The sequence below is a fragment of the Lissotriton vulgaris genome, chromosome 7 (genome assembly GCF_964263255.1).
Source record: "Lissotriton vulgaris chromosome 7, aLisVul1.2, whole genome shotgun sequence".
NCBI classification, from domain to species: domain Eukaryota; kingdom Metazoa; phylum Chordata; class Amphibia; order Caudata; family Salamandridae; genus Lissotriton; species Lissotriton vulgaris.
The window spans coordinates 1,363,498,278-1,363,517,042 of record NC_141695.1 but is presented as its reverse complement, the minus strand read 5'-3'; the positions used below and the strand labels follow the sequence as shown (position 1 = coordinate 1,363,517,042).

The 18,765-nt window shown below is 49.4% G+C and overlaps 1 protein-coding gene across 1 annotated transcript in view; it reads left to right on the top strand.

The window, feature by feature from the left end:
* Positions 1 to 18,765, top strand: part of LOC147703705 (uncharacterized) — a 180,087-nt gene that overhangs the window by 148,864 nt on the left and 12,458 nt on the right. The window contains exons 6-7 of the mRNA XM_086929542.1: positions 7,996 to 8,163; positions 8,287 to 8,373. Of these exons, the coding sequence (XP_086785668.1) occupies positions 7,996 to 8,163; positions 8,287 to 8,373 (255 nt within the window). The remainder of the gene's footprint in view (positions 1 to 7,995; positions 8,164 to 8,286; positions 8,374 to 18,765) is intronic.

The following is an 18,765-nucleotide window of genomic DNA, read 5'->3' as shown; positions in this document are numbered from 1 at the left end:
TGCCGGTAGGGATGCCTGGATTTAAACCGTGCGATGCCTGTCACCGATTGATGCGAGTGACCGACCCCCACCGCCGGTGTCTCTACTGTCTAGGGGCAGACCACGACGACAAGTCGTGCCCCGACTGCCGGACCTTGACCTCAAAAACTAGGCGGGAGCGTTCCCGTAAGATTCTCGAGCTCCGGCAGTCAGCTCCACGCTGCTCAAGGTCCCGGTCAAGGGGGAAGTCAAGGACCGATCGCGGAGCCGCAGCCATCGCCGCTCGTCGAGTCATCACCACTCGTCGGGTTCCAAGTCCTTTGGTAAGTCGAGGCATGGGAAGAAGAAGTCGAAGAGGCGACATCGCTATTGTGACTCCCCTCGCCGGTCGCGAGACTCAGGCGAGGGTTCGGGTGGCACCACCCACGCGGCTCCGCTGGAGCTGCAGGAGTCGCATCCGTCCCCACACTCTCCGGTCCCTGGGCTTAATGCGACTCTGGGCCAGATTCAAGATTTCCTCGTGGCCATGAGGACTCTCTTTCAGCTGTCGAGGCCTGCTGCTGCGCCTTCGGGCCGTGGGGGTCCTAGCATGCTGGCGTCGTCAACGACTTCGATCACAGCGCCGCAGGACCCCCCGGATCTAGGCCTGGATCCCGGTCGACACCAGTAGACCTCACGACTCCTCCGCTGGCACCGACCCCTACGGTGCCACTTCCGGCGCCGTTCTTGGACGACGCCGTCCCCAGCTTCAGCCCCGGTCCGTGTCAGACGTCGGGACGGCGCCATCTCTGGCGTCGATGGGTGAGCAATTCATCTATGACCTGGCTCCGTCCTTTATGCCTGTTTATCAGGACTCGGATGAAGGGGAGGACTGGGAGGGGTCTGAAGACCCTCTGGCACAGCAGTTCCAGTTAAGTCAGGACTGGGCAGACAAGCTGGAGGAGGCCAGTGGTCTTAATACATCGCCTGACACTGGCTTCATCTCTCCACCCTCCGTGGCTATGGAGGAGGGTGCTACCTATGGTTTGGTGTGCGCAGGGCAGCCAAGGCCTTGGCTCTTGAGCTCCTTGCAGCGGCTGTAAGGACTAATCTCCTCACTGAGGTGCTTCAACCATCAGTAAGCTCTTTGGAGCCTATGCTGGGTTTAATGAGGCCCTCACAGACATTCTGATGGGCACTTGGTCCAGGCCCTCCACAGTGCCCCCTGTGGATCGGAACGTGGCCCGACGCCACCGCCTGGCTCCGGGTGACTCCTGCTTCCTGTCCACCCACCCCACCCCGAGAGTCTGGTTATCCAGGCCTCTACGTCCCAGACCGCTTTCCCGTCCGCTGGCCCGGATCGGGAATCCAAAAGGCTTGATCAGTTTGGGAAGAAACTGTTCTCAGTCAGCTTGGGGTTGGCTCGCCGATGCTCTCGCTGAGGGGCGGGACGCAGCACTGTATTCTATCTGATGTGGACTTGATACCACGGACTTGCTAGGCAGAGCGATTTCCACGACGGTAGTGATCCGTCGCCACGTCTGGTTGAGGTCCGCCATTTTTTCGGGGGATGTCCAGAACACACTCAGGGACATGCCCTTTGATGGCCGTCGCCTTTTTGGTGACAAAGCAGACAGTGCGCTTGAGCATTTCAAGGACTCCAGGGCTACGGCCAAGTCCTTGTGCCTGTCAGGCCAGCGCCAGCAAACTTCTGCATTTCGTCCCTTTCGTGGCCATGGAGGAGCGCCCCCACACGTTCGTCCAGCCACAGAACCAACCTCGACGCGGTCACGGACATGGTAACCGCCGTGGCGGTGCAGGGGGACAAGGGCCAGGTCAGTCCACATCCACCCCCGCAGCATCCACCTCTAAACCCTCCTAGTCCGTGCTTTCAGGCCCATTCAAAGCAGTTGGGGGGCAGGGTTCGCCATCACCTACTCAACTGGCGTACCATCAGTTCAGAGAGGTGGGTGCAGCAAATCGTCCAAAGGAGCTACTCCCTCCCCTTTGAGGCGACCCCTCCTGCCATGCCACCGCAGTACCACCGCATATCGGGGGATCACTTGCGACTTCTGCAGGAGGAAGTTACAGCCATCTTGGTCAAGGGGGCCATTGAGCGCGATCCTGGGCCAGAAGTAGGATGTGGTTGTTACTCCCACTACTTTCTGGTTCCCAAGAAGGGCAAAGGGGGCGAACGCCCTATCTTGGACCTCAGGAGCGTCAACGTCTTCCTCCGGAAGGAGAAATTCAAGATGCTGACTTTAGCTCAGGTCCTGGCTGCCCTGGACCCTGGAGACTGGATGGTAGCGTTGGACTTGCAGGACGCTTATTTCCATATTCCCGTCCTACGGGCCCACCTGCGCTACCTGCGGTTCACGGTCGGCCACAATCACTTTCAGTTTACCCTGCTCCCCTTCATCCTCACCAGCTCCCCTCGGGTGTTCACGAAAGTGATGGCGGTGATCGCAGCTCATCTGCGCAGATCAGGGGTTCCAGTCTTCCCCTATCCCGACGACTTATTGGTGAACGCGGGCTTGCCCCAGGCAGTCTTCTCCCACCTCCAAACTATGCACTGGGTGGGGTTCTCCATCAACGTGCCGAAGTCACACCTGAGTCCCTCCCAAAGGCTCCCCTTCATCGGAGCATTTCAGGACTAGGCACAGTTTCAGGTTTATCCTCCTGAGCAGCGGGTTCGGGATATTCAGGCTCTGATTCCGATCTTTCAGCCGTTATCCCGAATTTCGGTTAGGGTGATGCTGCGGCTCCTGGGGCTGATGGCCTCCTGCATCCTGCTGGTACATCACGCCAGGTGGCGGATGCAGGCTCTGCAGTGGGACCTGATATTCCATTTGGAACAGCATCAGGGCAACCTGTCCGACCATGTCCTGATCTTGGAGGGCACTGCAAGTCAGTTGCAGTGGTGGCTCACGGACCACGATTGGGTCAGTGGCAGATCCCTCTCCCTTCCCCAACAGGAGCACACAGTGGTGATGGATGCCTCCCTTCTGGGATGAGGGGGCCACATGGGAGAGGCGGAGATCAGAGGCCTCTGGTCTCCGGCGGAGTCCCGGCTCCATTTAAACCTTTTGGAGCTGCGGGCGATCCGGCTTGCACTGAAGCCATTCCTTCCCTCTGTCCGTGCAGGTGTAGTGCAGGTCTTCACGGACAACACCACTGGCATGTGGTACTGCAACAAACAGGGCGGAGTGGGGTCGTGGACCTTTTGTCAGGAGGCTCTGCGCCTCTGGACATGGCTGGAACACCAGGGCATCACCCTGGTGGTTCAACCCCTGGCAGGTTTCCTGACCGCCAGGGCGGACAAACTCACCGCCGGTACATGATGCATTACGAATGGCGTCTGAACTGGGACGTGGCGCAAGATCTCTTTCATCAGTGTGGAGAACCTTGGTTAGATCTATTCGCCACCGAAGAGAAGGCCCAATGTCATCACTTTTGCGCTCGGATATGCTTTTCGTCACGAGTGGAGCTGCGGTCTGTTGTACTCCTTTCCGCCTATACCACTTCTGCCCAGAGTACTGAAGAAGATCAGACGTGACCGGACCCAAGTCATCCTTGTGGCTCCGGATTGGACATGAAGGTACTGGTATCCCGAGCTGCTCAGTGTGTCAGTCGATCCCCAGATTCATCTGCCTCTTCAGGAGGACCTTCTGTCGCAACAGCAGGGGACGGTCCTCCACCCGAACCTGTCCAGTCTCCACCTACATGCGTGGAGATTGAGCGGCGACAGTTGAGGCCATTTGACTTGCCTCCCGAAGTCTGTGACGTCATTCTGGCAGCCAGGCGTCCCTCCACAAAAACGGTATACGCCTGCAGGAACAAATTTGTGGCATGGTGCACAGCAAAGGCTGTGGGTCCACTCTCTGCCCCTCTTTCAGAGGTTCTCCTCTTTCTTCTTTCTCTTGCCCAGCCGGGCTCTGCTCTGGGCACTATCAAGGGCTATCTCTCGGCCATTTCAGCCTTCTTGAGGCTTGCTGATCAGCCTTCTCTTTTCAAGTCCCCTGTTGTAAATAGGTTCTTGAAAGGCATCACACACATGTTCCCTCCTGTTCCTTTCATGATGCCTCTGTGGGACTTGAAGCTTGTTCTCACTTATCTGCTGTGTGCTCCCTTTGAGCCACTTCATAATTGTCCTCTTTGTCTTCTGACACTCAAAACGGCTTTCCTGGTTGCTATCACCTCTGCCAGAAGAGTGAGTGAGCTCTAAGCCTCCTTTCCTTTCTGTCCATCCGGACAAGGTTGTTCTGAGGACTCGTTCCCTCTTACCTGCCCAAGGTGGTTACTGCCTTTCACATCGGGCAGTCCATCACCTTGCCCACCTTCTTTCCGCCTCTTCATTCCTCGAAAGAGGCTCCACCGTCTGGACCCAAAACGTGCGCTCTCCTTTTACCTAGATCACACACGACAGTTACGGGTGTATGACCAACTCTTTGTTGGCTACGTGGGTGCTAAGAAGGGACGGGCGGTGCACAAGAGGACCATCTCTCGGTGGGTCATTTTGTGCATCAAGGTCTGTTATTCCTTGGCTTAAAAGAATCCTCCTGAGGGGCTGCGAGCCCATTCCACTCGGGCCACAGCGGCACTACTGCCTTAGGACGGGGAGTCCCTCTGCGGGACATTTGTCAGGCATTTGTCAGGCAGCTACGTGGGCCTCGCTGCACAAGTTTGCCAAGCACTACTGCCTGGACAGCCAAGTCTGGAGAGATGGCTTCTTTGGCCGTTCCGTTCTCCCGGACTTTCTGGTGTGATCTTGGTTCGCAGACCCACCACCGGGGTTGGTATTGCTGGGATATCTATTCTAAGGTAAGGAATCTATCACTAACATGTTTCTTTCAGATGCACATGTTACTTACCTTCGGTAACGATATATCTGTAAGAAACATTAGTTAGTGTTAAATTCCTTACCGCCCCACCCATCCTCCCCGTACTCCGAACCGATATCTAGGGTTACAGTATCTCCCTTTGAGGGCCCTAGTTTCATGGCACCAGTGTCGGTTTCTTGCATGGCTCTGCGTTCCTGGCGCGGAAAGCTATGTACAGAACTGACGTCAACGCGCAAGGGTGGCGTCTAAGTACTCCGGCGACGTCAACCCGGCGATCACGACGCCGATGACGGACACAGAGCCACAGACGACGCCTACCGACACGCAGGGGTACTGCTGACGAAAACTTTCCGGATCCAGTCTAACGCCTGGGGATATTCTAAGGTAAGGAATATAACACTAACTATCGTTTCTTACTGATATATCGTTACCGAAGGTAAGTAACATGTGCTTTAAGAATCAGGATACTATGATTCAACAAATTGCACTAAAGCTCTTAACATACATACTAGCTGTGGGTAATTCTTGGTGGAGTGTGACCCATTTTAGCCTGGCTACTGTGGGAAGACCTACGATAATTATCAGGACTGGAGTTTTCCAGGGTCAACCAAGCTTGAAATTAGGTGCCAAAATCATGTGATCCATATTGATTGTGAAGGTAACTTTAGCCTATGTTTGCCCACCTTTTTTTCTGGTGCTGACTACTTTCATTCTGTCATGCTTTTGTGACAGGCTTTCAAATTTCCACACCTCAAAAAGCCTAGTCCAAGTAATACAAATTTATCAGCATCATGATCACAAGAAACCTATCATAATAAAATCAAATAACAAAGTTCCCTAGGACCATCATTTTCAGTACTCATACAACCAACCTGTTTGAGCGTATCAGCCATCAGCAAGTCTCAGGCATTTAGTAATAGTTTTGTCATGCATTATGGGCCATATGTATGAAACTTTGGTTTTGCGATTTTCAAATAGCGATTTTTAGAGAATCGCTATTTGAGAATCGCAAAATGCTATGTATGTAGGATTTGCAAATAATTTTCCAAATCCTACATAATCCTTAACTGCGAATCGCAAATTGCAATTCACAATTAAGGAATACCTGCCCATTCATTCCTATGGGCCTAGAGGCCCATAGGAATGAATAGGAAGACATTCTCAATTTGCGATTCTCAATTAGAGAATCTCAAATTGAGAATGCAATTTCAAGGGTGCCAGTGTGTCAAAAGGACACACTGTTGCACCCCTGAAATGGACATGTGTGCACATGTGGCACACATACATGCCCTAAGGGCATGTATGTGTGCCACATGGCACTTTAAAAAATGCAAAAAAGTGCATTTTTCAAAGAAATCGCAAATTAATACCAACTTGAAGTTGGTGGTGATTTGCGATTCCTTAAGGCCAAATTGCACTTTTTCTGGGCCTCTTACATTGCATGTAAGGAATCTCAATTTGCGATTCCTTAAATGCAGTTGCAAAGTAGGGAATCGCCAATTTTGCGATTCCTTATTTTGCAAGGCTGTTTTCTTTTCATACATCCCACTTAGCTAAATTGCAATCACAATTTTGAATGATACATATGGCCCTTTATTTGTGTTTGCTGGCGCAATTTCTCCTGTTGGTACTTAGCCCATTGAGTCATTTGCCTGTAAATTACAGCACCAGATTCAAAGAGGTTTCTGAGACTAGGACACAAGCAACACCAGCTCAGAAGCATCCAAAGGCTATACGTTTTTCCCCATCTACAGAGGATTACACAAACACTGTAGCTGATCTCCAGCTAGATAAATGGACAATCCCTTGCAGAGTATGAAGGCCAGGCGTTGCAGCATTCTAAGTTTATAGGTCTGACTCTGGATGTCTGTGTCTGGAGGTCTTGAAGTTTAACTCTGGAGACATGGAAGTCAAATGCTGAAGGTCTGGATCTGGAGGCCTGAATTCTGGATATCTGGAGAAGGTTGTACGGAAGTTGGAGATCCCTATGTCTGAGTCTTGAGTTCTGAGGCCAAAAGTCTGGGTCTCGAAAGTCAAACTCTGGAAGTCTAACGTTCTCAATATGGGGGTTAGATTTTGAGGGGCCTGACTCTGGAGTTGTGAGTCTGAAGGTCTGGACTTATGGGTCTGGAGGTCTTAGCCAGGATTTCTGAATCTCATAGTGGTTACAGAGTGCTGAGCTCTTTGGTGCTACAACGTCAGTGCCAATCTCCCAGATCCTACCTGTGTCACTCCTTGAGGAGTTCTGCTGAACTAGAAGCCTCTTCCCTTTTTTCACATACTCTTTGTGGAGTTGAGGCCAAACATCAGTTGCTATTTCGTGCAAAATATAACCCGCCCTGCTGGGAATCTTGGAGAGCTACAGGCTGTCCTCCTTCAGAGCCAACAGAGCTCTTGCTGACACCACCATTGCCTGCCCTTTATTGTAGAGTGCACTCTCAGGCTGTTTCACTATTCCATATCAAGCGGAACATCTCTTTCATGGTTCCGGGCAGCTTCCTTGACCTTCCAAAAACATGCTACATTTTCTCATTTATATAAGGCACCACATGGATCATGTTCAACCCTCCTATTATCATTACTAACTCAAGAGCTGATGTACATTTTAGCCTGTCAGCAGTTTGCATTGTTGGCTATTATTGTGGGCCCTGCTATAAGTACACAGAAAGGTTACTTACTCCTAACTTAAAGACATGTATTATTTCGCAGACACTGCCAGGTCCCTAGCCTGACCCTAAGCTCAGCTCGACCACTAAGCTATGCTTCCAGATGGCTTCCCACTTTTGTTACTTTGTGATCCAATTGTTGCTTCAGGATGTGAAACACTGTGGGCCTGACTCACTAAAGTAAACGTAGACCTGAAGCCTAAGTTTAGACCTGAAGTCTGACTTTAGACGTTAGCGCTAAAGTTAGACTTCAGGTCTAAAGTTAGACTTTAGGTTTAAAATTAGACTTCAGGTCTAAAGATAGACCTTAGGTCTAAATTTAGACTTTAGGTCAAAGTTTATCTTTGTGAATCGGGCAGCAAGTCTTCTCTGTCCACCTCTTTTTCCTAACATTGCTATGCATCAGTTTGTTTTACCAGCAGGTCGCATGTGGTAATAACAGAAGAGATGCTCTAGGCTGATGGAGCACAGTGACTGCGAGCAAGCAACTGTTTTCTACACATTCTGATCCCCCATTGCTTTGTTCATAGGTTAAGGTCCTCAAGAAGGGAAGATTCTATGGGATGAAGTCGTTCGATGGGATGGGACCAGACTTTTGGTGCAGCCAGCTGCAATATCATGGTTGCACTATGCCCCACGTCAACAAGTGGTTGAAAAAGGAATACGCATACTTCCAGGACGGGGACTACCCAGACAAGGTTTGTGTTGCTGACTGCCATTCAAGGTATACCTACACATTACCTTTCCTGGACCCCTTCTAAATTCCTCCTCATTTTCTACCTAGAATTCTAAATCTTTTCTCTCATTGTTTATGTCCACAGGTCTGCGACTCAGAGCACTATCAGCACCCAAACTACTGCTCATTTAAGTACCACCAGTGCCATCAGCGCAAATTCCATGACACCAAGGTTAGTGAGAGTGCGGGTGGTGGCCAACTGTTTATGGGAGACAGAGGATAGTTGTGGTAGATAGAAAAGCTTTGTCGAAGATGGAAACCTGGGATGGAGCACAGGATTCTGGGTGGAGTCCAGAGACCTTGTGCTTGGTGAAGGGACTTTATATGGAGATAGAGGCCCTGCTCAAAGAGATGGAGCCTCAGGCATACACCAGTGCCTAGATGATGCAAAGCTTTTGCCTGGAGCTAGAGAGCTTATGTTTGGGCAGATACCCTGCTGGAAGAACACATACTCTACACTGTTTTCTAAATTCCGCTTCCACCTTTTCCCTTCCTTTTCTCTTTCTAGCTCTGGGTCAAAGTCAGATGGCGAAAAATAAGTTCTAGTCCCCAAAAAAGAATGACAGTGCCTACCACCTGCAATCACTTGCAGAAATTAAGCACTGCAAGGGTGGACTTGTCCCATTGAATTATTTATTTTGTGCCTAATGGTGATCAGGGTGGTGTCTGTTCCCACTAGGAGAGGCAGACAAAATCATTGTGACATCAGATGGAAAGAGTGCCACAGAGTGAGAATCGTCTGGAGGACGTTGGCCAGACATGGTAGGCATTGGCGTTGTGAACCCATGAAGGAGATTCCAAAAATCAGAATGGGGAGGAAGAAGCAGTGATTCATTCAGCTTCTATGTATAGTAGTATTTAATCAAAAGGGGAATGAACTACGTTTCTTGGAATGCCAGGGTCTATAAGTGCTGTACAAAGGCCTGGTTGTACGACCATACACCGCAGGCAAAAACATTGCATGCCTTTGCCACGCAATTTTTAGCACGCATGTTTTTACTGCGAATATGCATTTACAAAGCATGAAAATACCACACATTGTTTTTAGATTTAAAAACAATGTATTTGTGGGGAGAGACCCCGCACCCCTCCCAACTAACCTTAATTGCGTGGTATTGGCATGCGTTGTAAATGCATATTCGCGATAAAAATATGCGTGCTAAAAAATGTGTGAAAAAGGCACAACGAGGTAATAACCTTGTTGTAAAGGCTGTTTCCCCAATAGCCCTTATACACTGTAACTATATACGTAGCGGTATATCTTGATTCTCCGCTTGACAAAGTAATGGGAGCATTTTGATCATAGAGTCCTTTTCCACCTGAGTTTCCTGTTCTCCAGGCGGTCAACTTTCCTCCACCTGGAGGGAGACCATCTGGTTCTTTGACTGTCGCGAATAATGTGTGAAAATTAGCAAAAAAAAGTGTAGAGTTAAAATACCATGTATCATGTAAAGAGCATTTTATTGATCAGGAAGGGGTGAGGTTAAAAACAGTGCCAGGTGCTGTAGTGGATGTGTAAGTGGTCTACTGCACCTATATATTATTGTTATCGGTGGTCGACATATTTCAGTCCTTAGGACCGCATGATCGGCGGACTTTCATCAGGAACGAGGAAGGAGAGGTGTGGAATTAGGCAGCTGTATAGTAGGTAACTTTAAATCACTCACCTATGTTCGTCACTAAGTTCATTGACTCGATTTGTGATGTTGTTATAGGGTTCTTCCTACAACTTGGGTAAACAAAAAGGGAAAAGGGGAGAGTCAGCACATTTAAGGAGTGTGTAGTGTCTTTAAAGTAAGGGGGTGCTGTCCCTACGAGTCAGATTAACATTTTAATCATTGCTAACTAAAGGATAGGCACTGCATACATGTCCAGCAAGAGTATATTCCTACATCAGTGTTGTCCAACAAATGGAACATTAGGGGCTATTCTAGCTCAGGCAGTTACCAGAGAGGGGCTGTTTGTCAATTCCACCTGTTGGACATGTGACAGTGCATCAGGACATGTGGTCCTTTCGCAAAGTGTCTACTGCCAGTCAAAATGTGTTAAGATGATACCCTGTTTCACACCAGTTGTGGACACTTACAGTGGTTTGACATATGCAGAGGTTTGTGAGGAAGCACACACACAGTCAATGGTTTCCCTGTTAAGGACTGGATACTGAAATGCGTTACAATCGTGGCTGAGAGGCTGCAGTGCTTACTTTGTGCTGGTGTTTGCATATGGTGGCCACATGCACTCAATTTTAAGGAACAGGGCTTATTTTTCATCATCAGAGTTGAGCCCAGGGCTAAAGACAAAAAGGAAGAAATGAGAGGAGGAGGAGAACGGTAGGAAAACGGTGGCAGTAAGAGAAATAAAGGGATAAAAAGGAAGCTGTAAGATTGAGTTAAAGTGGCAGGAAGTTTAGAAAGGCGGAAGGAGAGGAACAACGTGGAATCAAGCTGGGCCGCCATGGTATCTGGCAATCCTGGCATTCTGCAGCACCAGCAGTAGTCTCATAAGAAAACCTTTAGATTCCTGAACTACTACTGCTAATAATACTACTACTACTAGTATACTATAGCTGCTACTGCTACTACTACTAATGCTGCTAATACTACTGCCACACTACTGCTTCTACCACTACTGCTACTATCACTACTCTTTCTCCTCCTGCTCCTCTTCTTCTCTCTTCTTCTATTCCTAGTCTTTTACCCTCCCCCTCTTCCCTCCTCTTTCCTCATCCTTCTGCCTCCTTTTACTTCCCTCTTCCTCCTCCTCCTTCTCTACTCTTCCTGCCTCTTCCCTTTTCCCTCTACCTTCCTCTTCCCTCTTCCTTTCTCTTCTCTCTTCCTTCCTCTTCCCTCGTCTTCGGTTTCTCCTCTGCCCCCACCGTCATAAGGGCAGTGAAAGAGCCCCCTGGGCCAGCCATGGTAATCCGTAGGACAGCTAAAGTACATGACCTCCAGCTCCCCACCTTAGAGTTTAAGACCAATGTCTTAACGGAAGTCCTCCAACTGGGGCAAACATCTTCTGAGCTCCTTCAATTTTATGAGGCACTGATGGATACCTTTTTTGGTGGTTGAGACAAATCTTGTTCTGCCCCCCCCAATCAACAGACAAATTGCTAGGTGCCCAGTCCCTGCTCCAGGTGACCCTGCTTTAACCTCAACTCCTTCATAACCACCACTGGCAGGGATATACACTAGTGGAAACATTTTTTATCCTCTGCTAGTATGTAACTTTGATCAGTTAATGCCAGCTGCTCATTTGGATGGTATTCCTGCTCACTTTGGGACTCCGTGGCACAAGTCCTCCCTGGTGTGCGAAGATCTCCAACCTGTTCTTGCTCGGGTGATTCAAAAAGTTTATGATGCGGCCAATTCCCCGACTTGTTGTGGCTTGGACACCACTGATTCCATGAGGCAGGACATTGACACCAGTGTTGCCATTTGCTGCCATGTGTGGCAGTGATTGACTGGATTCTTAAGTGATGTTGTGTCCTCCCTGATGGACATGCTCTTCGATGGGACTCAACTGGTTGAGGGCAAAGTTGATTCTGCTTTAAAGCGTTCTAAAGAGAGCAGAGCTACCACACATTCTCCGGGCCAGTTTTCCCCACTTCGCCAACCGCGGCAGTTCCACCGCTCCTTTTGCTGATTTAGTAGAGGTGGTCCTTACTGCCAGCCTGTACAGCTTTCTTCACAGCAGACCCCGCTGGCATACAGGGTCGTTCAATTTAGTCTGCAAACAGGCTACTGCACTCAATGGGTTCACAAGTTGCTAACTTAACGCCAGCCCCCTGTGGCCTAAGGGGTCACTGACTTGTTATGTTATATGGTCTCTTCTATAGCGCACGGCTACTCCAAGGAGTGTCCCGGCGCTTTGGCAAAGAGAACTGGAAAAAAAGTACACAACACAACAACTCACAGCGGGCCGAAAGAATATTATTGGGAGAAAAGCCAAGTCTTCAACTCCTTTCTGAAAGAGAACAGGCTGTTGATTTTTCTTAGGGAAACGGGGAGCTCGTTCCAGCTTCGAGGTGCCAAGTATCGGAAGGAACGACCTCCAATACGAGCGCGCCTGATGGAGGGAACAGCAGCTTTGGCCAACAAGGCCGAACGTAGAGTCCTCCTAGGTGCGTAAAAGGCCATGCGCTTCCCAATGTATTTAGGGCCAATCGAATGAAGGGCCTTAAAAGCAAGGGTCAAAACCTTGAAAGTAATTCTCTTAGAGACAGGAAGCCAGTGCAGTCTCTTGAGCAGCTCTGAGGCTTTTGCCCTACAATGAAGACCAAAAATGGCTCTTGCGGCAGAATTCTGCACGATCTGCAGCCGTGCAAGGAGATATTTGGGCAGACCGAGGTAGAGGGCGTTCGCGTAATCCAGACACAAGCCTATCAAAGCCTGAACAATGATTTTTTTATGTTGCAGAGACAACAGCGTAAGAAACTTCCGCAGCATTTTCAAAATGCCGAAGCATTTCCCGGACAGCCCGATAATCTGGGGTCTGAACGAAAGGCCATCATCGCACAAGACACCAAGATTTTTTGCTTTTGAAGACACAGCGTCAGGAGGAAACATGTCCTGAGGCCACCATGTCTTCCAACCGGGATCAAGCGGGCATCCGAAAAAAAGCAACTCCGATTTATCGGAGTTGCATTTCAGACTGTTCAGCTGAAACCAGTCAAAAACAGCGCCCAGGCATTCCTGGATTCGACTGCCGTCAAAAGCCTCATCCTTATTACATGTAAAAAGGAGCTGGGTGTCATCAGCATAAGATATGATCCGGGCACCAAAGGATTCCGCCACCGCCGCCAGAGGGGCCATATAGATATTAAAGAGGGTGGGGCTCAGAATAGACCCCTGAGGAACCCCCACCTCCAGCGGCGGCATTTCGGCGGAAAAAGGAGGTGCCCAGACCACTTGTCAGCGGCCGGTCAGAAATTACTTAAACCAGTTCCACACCGTCCCACGAAAGCCGATCTCCCAGAGTCTTAAAAGGAGACCGTTGTGGGGAACGGTGTCGAAAGCCGCCGACAAATCCAACATAACCAGGATAGCCTTACCCCCAGAATCAAGAGTCTCTCTGATGGCATCGGTGATCTCGAGAAGGGCTGTCTCCGTGCTAAAATTAGCACGGAAGCCCGATTGAGAATCATGCAAGATGTTATTGCTTTCGATAAAGCTGGAAATGGAGAGATGCACATGTTTCTCAATCACCTTTGCCAGGGGCAGGGAGAAGGGAGATCAGCCTGTAGTTGGCATGAATAAGGGGATCCAAAGTGGGCTTCTTAAGCAGCGGCAGGATCAAGGCATGTTTCCAAGCCAGAGGTACCTCTCCCGTGGTCAGGGAGGAATTAAGCAGCGGATTAAGCAAGGTGTTCACTGCAGGCGCTACTCTCCCCAGGCATTTAACTGGACAAGGATCAAGTGGCGAGCCAGATTGAAGCAGAGACAAGAGATCAAGAGAGGTAGCAGAAGGCATGGGAGGAAAAACAGAGAAAAGAACCATTCTCTTCCAATGAAAAAGGTAAAGTGGTCAGTTGGCTAGCAGCTGAAATAGGGCCAGCATCAGTGAAAGAATCCTGAATAGATTTAATTTTATTTATGAAGAAATCACCAAGCTGGCTAATCCATGTTTCGGTGTGAGAGTAGGAGGGCGTACTCAAGGAAGGGGAGGTGAACTCTTTAACTATCCTGAAAATTTCTTTACTCATGTTTTCAGCTTCATCGATTCTACTCTCCAGGTATACTTTTTTTCCCTCCATAATGCGTTTATGATAAAGTAAAATATAGGGATGCTATTAGGCTTTATCACCAGGGTCATACATGCGCCGCCAAGCTCTTTCAGCCTTCTTACAGTCTTGGCGCATCTTACCAAGAAAGGGAGTAAACCAAGGGGCCGAAGCATGCCTACCCCCAGACTTAGCTGGCTTTCCAGGGGCTAGCTCCTCAAATCTGGCTATCAGCCACTTCTGGACCAAGTCAAGATTTTCCTCCAGATTACCAGATGGCTGACAGGGATGATGGCAAAGAGCATCAGACAGCATTTCCACTGTAACCTGATGAAATGGCCGGGCCACCCCTCTAACATCCTTCAGCGATCTTGGGCAAATCATAGCAGAGGAAGGAATGCGAAAATTGATTAGAAAATGATCTGACCATAGGACTGGAAGCGGCGGGGACGCATCAATCGGCCTAGTCGAAAATATCTGGTCGATAGTATGGCCTTTGATATGGGTGGGACTGGTGATGTAGGGGACCAGCCCTAAAGAAGAAGCAATATCCTGCAACTTGATGGTATCAGGGTCCGCTGTATTATCCATGTGAAGATCAAGATCTCCCAATAAAATACAGTGCTCGGATCTAAGGCAGGGCACGGAAAGCGCCGCCTGCAGTTCATCAAATAAAGATCCGAGGGCCCAGCTGCTCTATAGATAAGGATCCCAGTGCATGTTTGACAGGGAGATAGCCCAAGGGTAAAACCTAAGGCTTCACAACCCGCGATGTTATCAACGGGAAAAGTCGTGCAAGGGAAACGCTTATCCACAATCAGAGCCACACCCCCGCCCCTGCCTCCCACTCTATCCCTCCTAAAGATAGTGTAGTCCGGAGGTATGGCAGTCATTAGATCTGGACCGGAGCACTCTCCCAGCCAGGTCTCAGTTTGAAACAGACAAGATGTTTTAGAGTCCGACAACAAGTTCCAGATGTCAATGGAATGTCTACTGAGGGATCTGGTATTAAGGAGAAAACATTGATTGTACGTGAGAGGGGTCTCGAATAAGATTCCCTCCAGAACAGGAATGCGCCAGCCGCAACCCGCACAGCCCTTTCTAAGTGTTCGTCCACCTGGGAAGACATGATGGCATTTAGTGGTATGCCCTCGCAACGCAAGTAGCTCCGTGGAGGAATAGGAGAGCATGATAGCAAAAAATGCACGCACGCCCCCCAAAATATGAAGAAAAACAAAGAGAAGGCCAAACGGTCCTACCTCGTCCGCCTCCGAGATATTGACGAGCGCAGACGGGCAGGACTCTGGCACGGCTCAGGCGCAGGGAGGGCGCCCCGCTGCGTGTCACCGCTGCGCGTCAAGAAAGAGTGCTTTAAGTAGCCTGCTCTCAGAGTCTACGAGCGCAGGAACGCTCCAAGGTGGCGGCCACACTTCCCTTCCTGATTCAAGATGGTGGTCCCCGCCCACAACCTTCCCGGAACCGGACCCGCAAAGCAGCGGTGGAATCTGTACATGGACGAAGGCCCGATCGGTGCAGCCTCAGGTAACTTCATGGCAGCCCCCTCTGGTATACGGGGATGCCGACTGGAAACTACACACTGGTAATGACCTGATCTGTGCAGCAGATGCTTTTCACACCTTGCAATAAGGATCCTCCCACGAGGATCCTCCACTGGACCTTTCTCCCTCCAAGCACACTCTTCTTCCTCACAGGGCACACTGGACTTAGCAAACAGGCAGGCACTGGTGCTGCAGGATCTAGGGTATTTGGTCTTGGATTACCTTGTGTGATGTCTCCTCACCCAGCTGGGAGACTGGCAGACCATAGCCCCGCAGCCCCCAGTCCTGATTATGGATAGAAGGCTTGCAGAGCTTCTCCTCCTCAACATACAGCCCAACTGGCTGCTTGACAGTTGACAATTTTAGGAGCCTCGAGCTCCCCATCTTATAGTCCATTTCCATACACCAAATTTGATTGGGCCTGAGTCTTAGAGGTTTGTCCTGGGGGTTTCATTCCTTTTGAGGTGCCAAATCCTCTGTGTTGCCCTACCTGCAGACAGCAGTCTGTCACAGCAGAAGCACTCTGACTCTGACAGCCTCACAATTGGGGCCATTTGAGTGACTAGAGGTTGACACCTGGATGTCAGCCACATTGGTATGTGCATCGAAAGATTATCCCAGGACCACAGCCCTAATCTTTATAATTCTGTTATCAGTGCCATCTCCTCCTAAGATGTGCCCATGCCCCTTTCCAATGGCCTTGCTCAGAATCAAAGAGCACCATTTGAAGTGTACTGAAGAGCCTGGCTCTTCCTTCCTCCAGTGTGTGTCCCATCCAGCTCTCAGGAATACAGCAATCCACAGATCTGTCTGGACTGAGTCCTCTATCTCCTCATGCTCCGACAGGTCTGCCATGGGTCTCCCATAAGGGCACCCAGAGTCTTCCATGTATCTTACGACTCACAGGTACATATGCACATAGCACACACATGCACCACACATGCGCTGCACCAACTTGATGTAGACCAAGGGTAAGTTAAGCATTCAGCAGCTGAACTTTACACGAGTGGGCTTGTGGGCCTCACTACACTGACATAGGTAAAAAGGCCTGTTTACTCCTACTGATCACCACGTCGCTCATGCTACTTGACTACTAGTAAATGCCTTTCACCACTGGGAGGGTAGCACTTTGGGTGCCTCTTTCTATCCAATAAGACAACAATTTGTGAGACAGTCCTATGCCATGGCGCACACGTATGATCCATGTTCGCCTATGACAAAAGAAATTAGCACCAGGGATCCAGATATCAGTGCAGCTGAAGCTCTCAGGGCAGGGGGCATGTCTGTCACCATGCAAGGGAAGTTTTCTGTCCCAACAGACGCCCTTATCAGACTATCTCAAATTAGTTCCTAACCTGGAAATTATGGGTGACCAGATCGGTAAAACCAACAAAAAAATCCACCAGCATTCTCGTGGCTCAATCTGGCACTGTGCTCCACTATAAACTATAACCCTTGCTGAGAAATTGACCATCACAATAACTTGGGATTCTCTCCCTTCCTAGCCATCAACCACTTCAATGGCTCATGATCTGTTTGCACCATAAACTTAGTGCCAAACAAATGAGGGCAGAACTTATGAAAGGCCCTCACTAAGGCAGATCACTCTTTCTCAACAGCCACTCACTCATGTTCTCTTACTAATAAAGGCTTCCAGCCACTCTCTGCCTTTGTCATTCAGTTGAGCTCCAAGTCCTTTGTCAGAAGCATCCTCCTGTACAATGAAAGGCTAACTGTAGTCAGGTGCTTTCAGTACAGGTGCATTGCCTATTGCCTTCTTCAGTTCCTCAAAAGCTTTTTGACACTCCTCAGGCTGCTACCTGGAGGTCAAAGCAGTCCATGGGGCAGCTATACTACCATATTTTGTCATACATTTTGTGTCATTACTGGCAAGTCCAAAAAAAGGCCATCACGTCTGCCTAGGTAATAGACACTGCCTGCTCCATCACAGACTGAATTTTGACATCCAATAGGCAAATCTTCCAGTTTCCCATGGCATGCCCTAGATAGACTACCGAGGACAGTCCCACCTAACACTTAGTCACTGTAATGGTCAATTTTTCCTCCGATATTCTAGCCAGCACCTATTATAGATTTCTCAGGTGGTCCTGCCATGTATTGCTGAACACTGCAACGTTATCCAGGTAGGCAACACAGAACTCCTCCTGCCATGTGAGAATATGGTTCACCTGTAGGCGTGGGCGGAACTCGTGGAGTTTTTGCCTCCACGGATTTCCTCAGAGTACCTAAAAACTGTGAGCGGCTGAGTTTGGTAGAGTGCGTTGATTTTTAGCGCTGGGAGCCTGTCCCATGCTGTTAAATCAGCATGAACTGCACACCAGTGGGCATTGCTTCTTTTTGCTGCTCAAGTAGATTGTCTACTTGAGTGGCAGCTTAGTGTACGCGAGTGGCAGCTGTTTCAGCGCAAGCGGTATCGGCCTGCCACAACCGCCCACATTGAGAAATCTCACCAGAAGGTGCTTTAATGCTCGATTTTCTTGTTCCCGCTTGCCAACTTTATGTTGGCAAGCCTCAAACGAGAAAAAACATTGCCACGCAGCGGTTGGTGGAGTTTTTTCCGAAACTCTGCACTACAAGCAAAACTTGCAAAACTCTGCAAACTCCGCCGTAGGAGCGGAGTTTACCGGCCACCCCTGTTTACCAAGGGCTGAAAAGTGTCAGGAGCATTATTCAACCCAAAGGGCATCACCTTAAACTGATATAGCCCCTCTGGCATTGAAATTTTCCTCTTCTTGGCATCTGGTTCTAAGACAATCTGCCAGTACCCATTGGTCAGATCCAAGTGCTCAAGTACTTTGCAGCACCTAACCTATCACAAGCACATCCGCTCTTAGTTTTGGATGGGCATTGATTTTGGTGACCTCTTTGAGGGCGCGGTAGTCCAAGAAGAACTGCAAGTCAGTAGACCCTTGCTTAGGTATTAGCACCACATGACTCGACCACGGACTGCGAGATCTCTCAATGAACCCCAAGTCCAACCGTTTGGAAACATCCACCTTAATGTATCCCTGAACCCAGTCAGACATTCTGTACATGATAAGTAAGTAAGTAAACTTTATTGCATGATTTAAAAAGTTTGTTTACTTACTTATTAGTCAGACATTCTGTACATCTTGCCTTTCGCTGGCAGACTATTTCCTGTGCCTGTGCCATGCACAAAGACGGGTGTCAGCCCTGAAATGAGCAAGAGGCTAGAAAACCATCCCAACACCTCTCTACGACCTCTGTACTGCTCAGGCATTAACCTAGGGGCTACATGAACCCT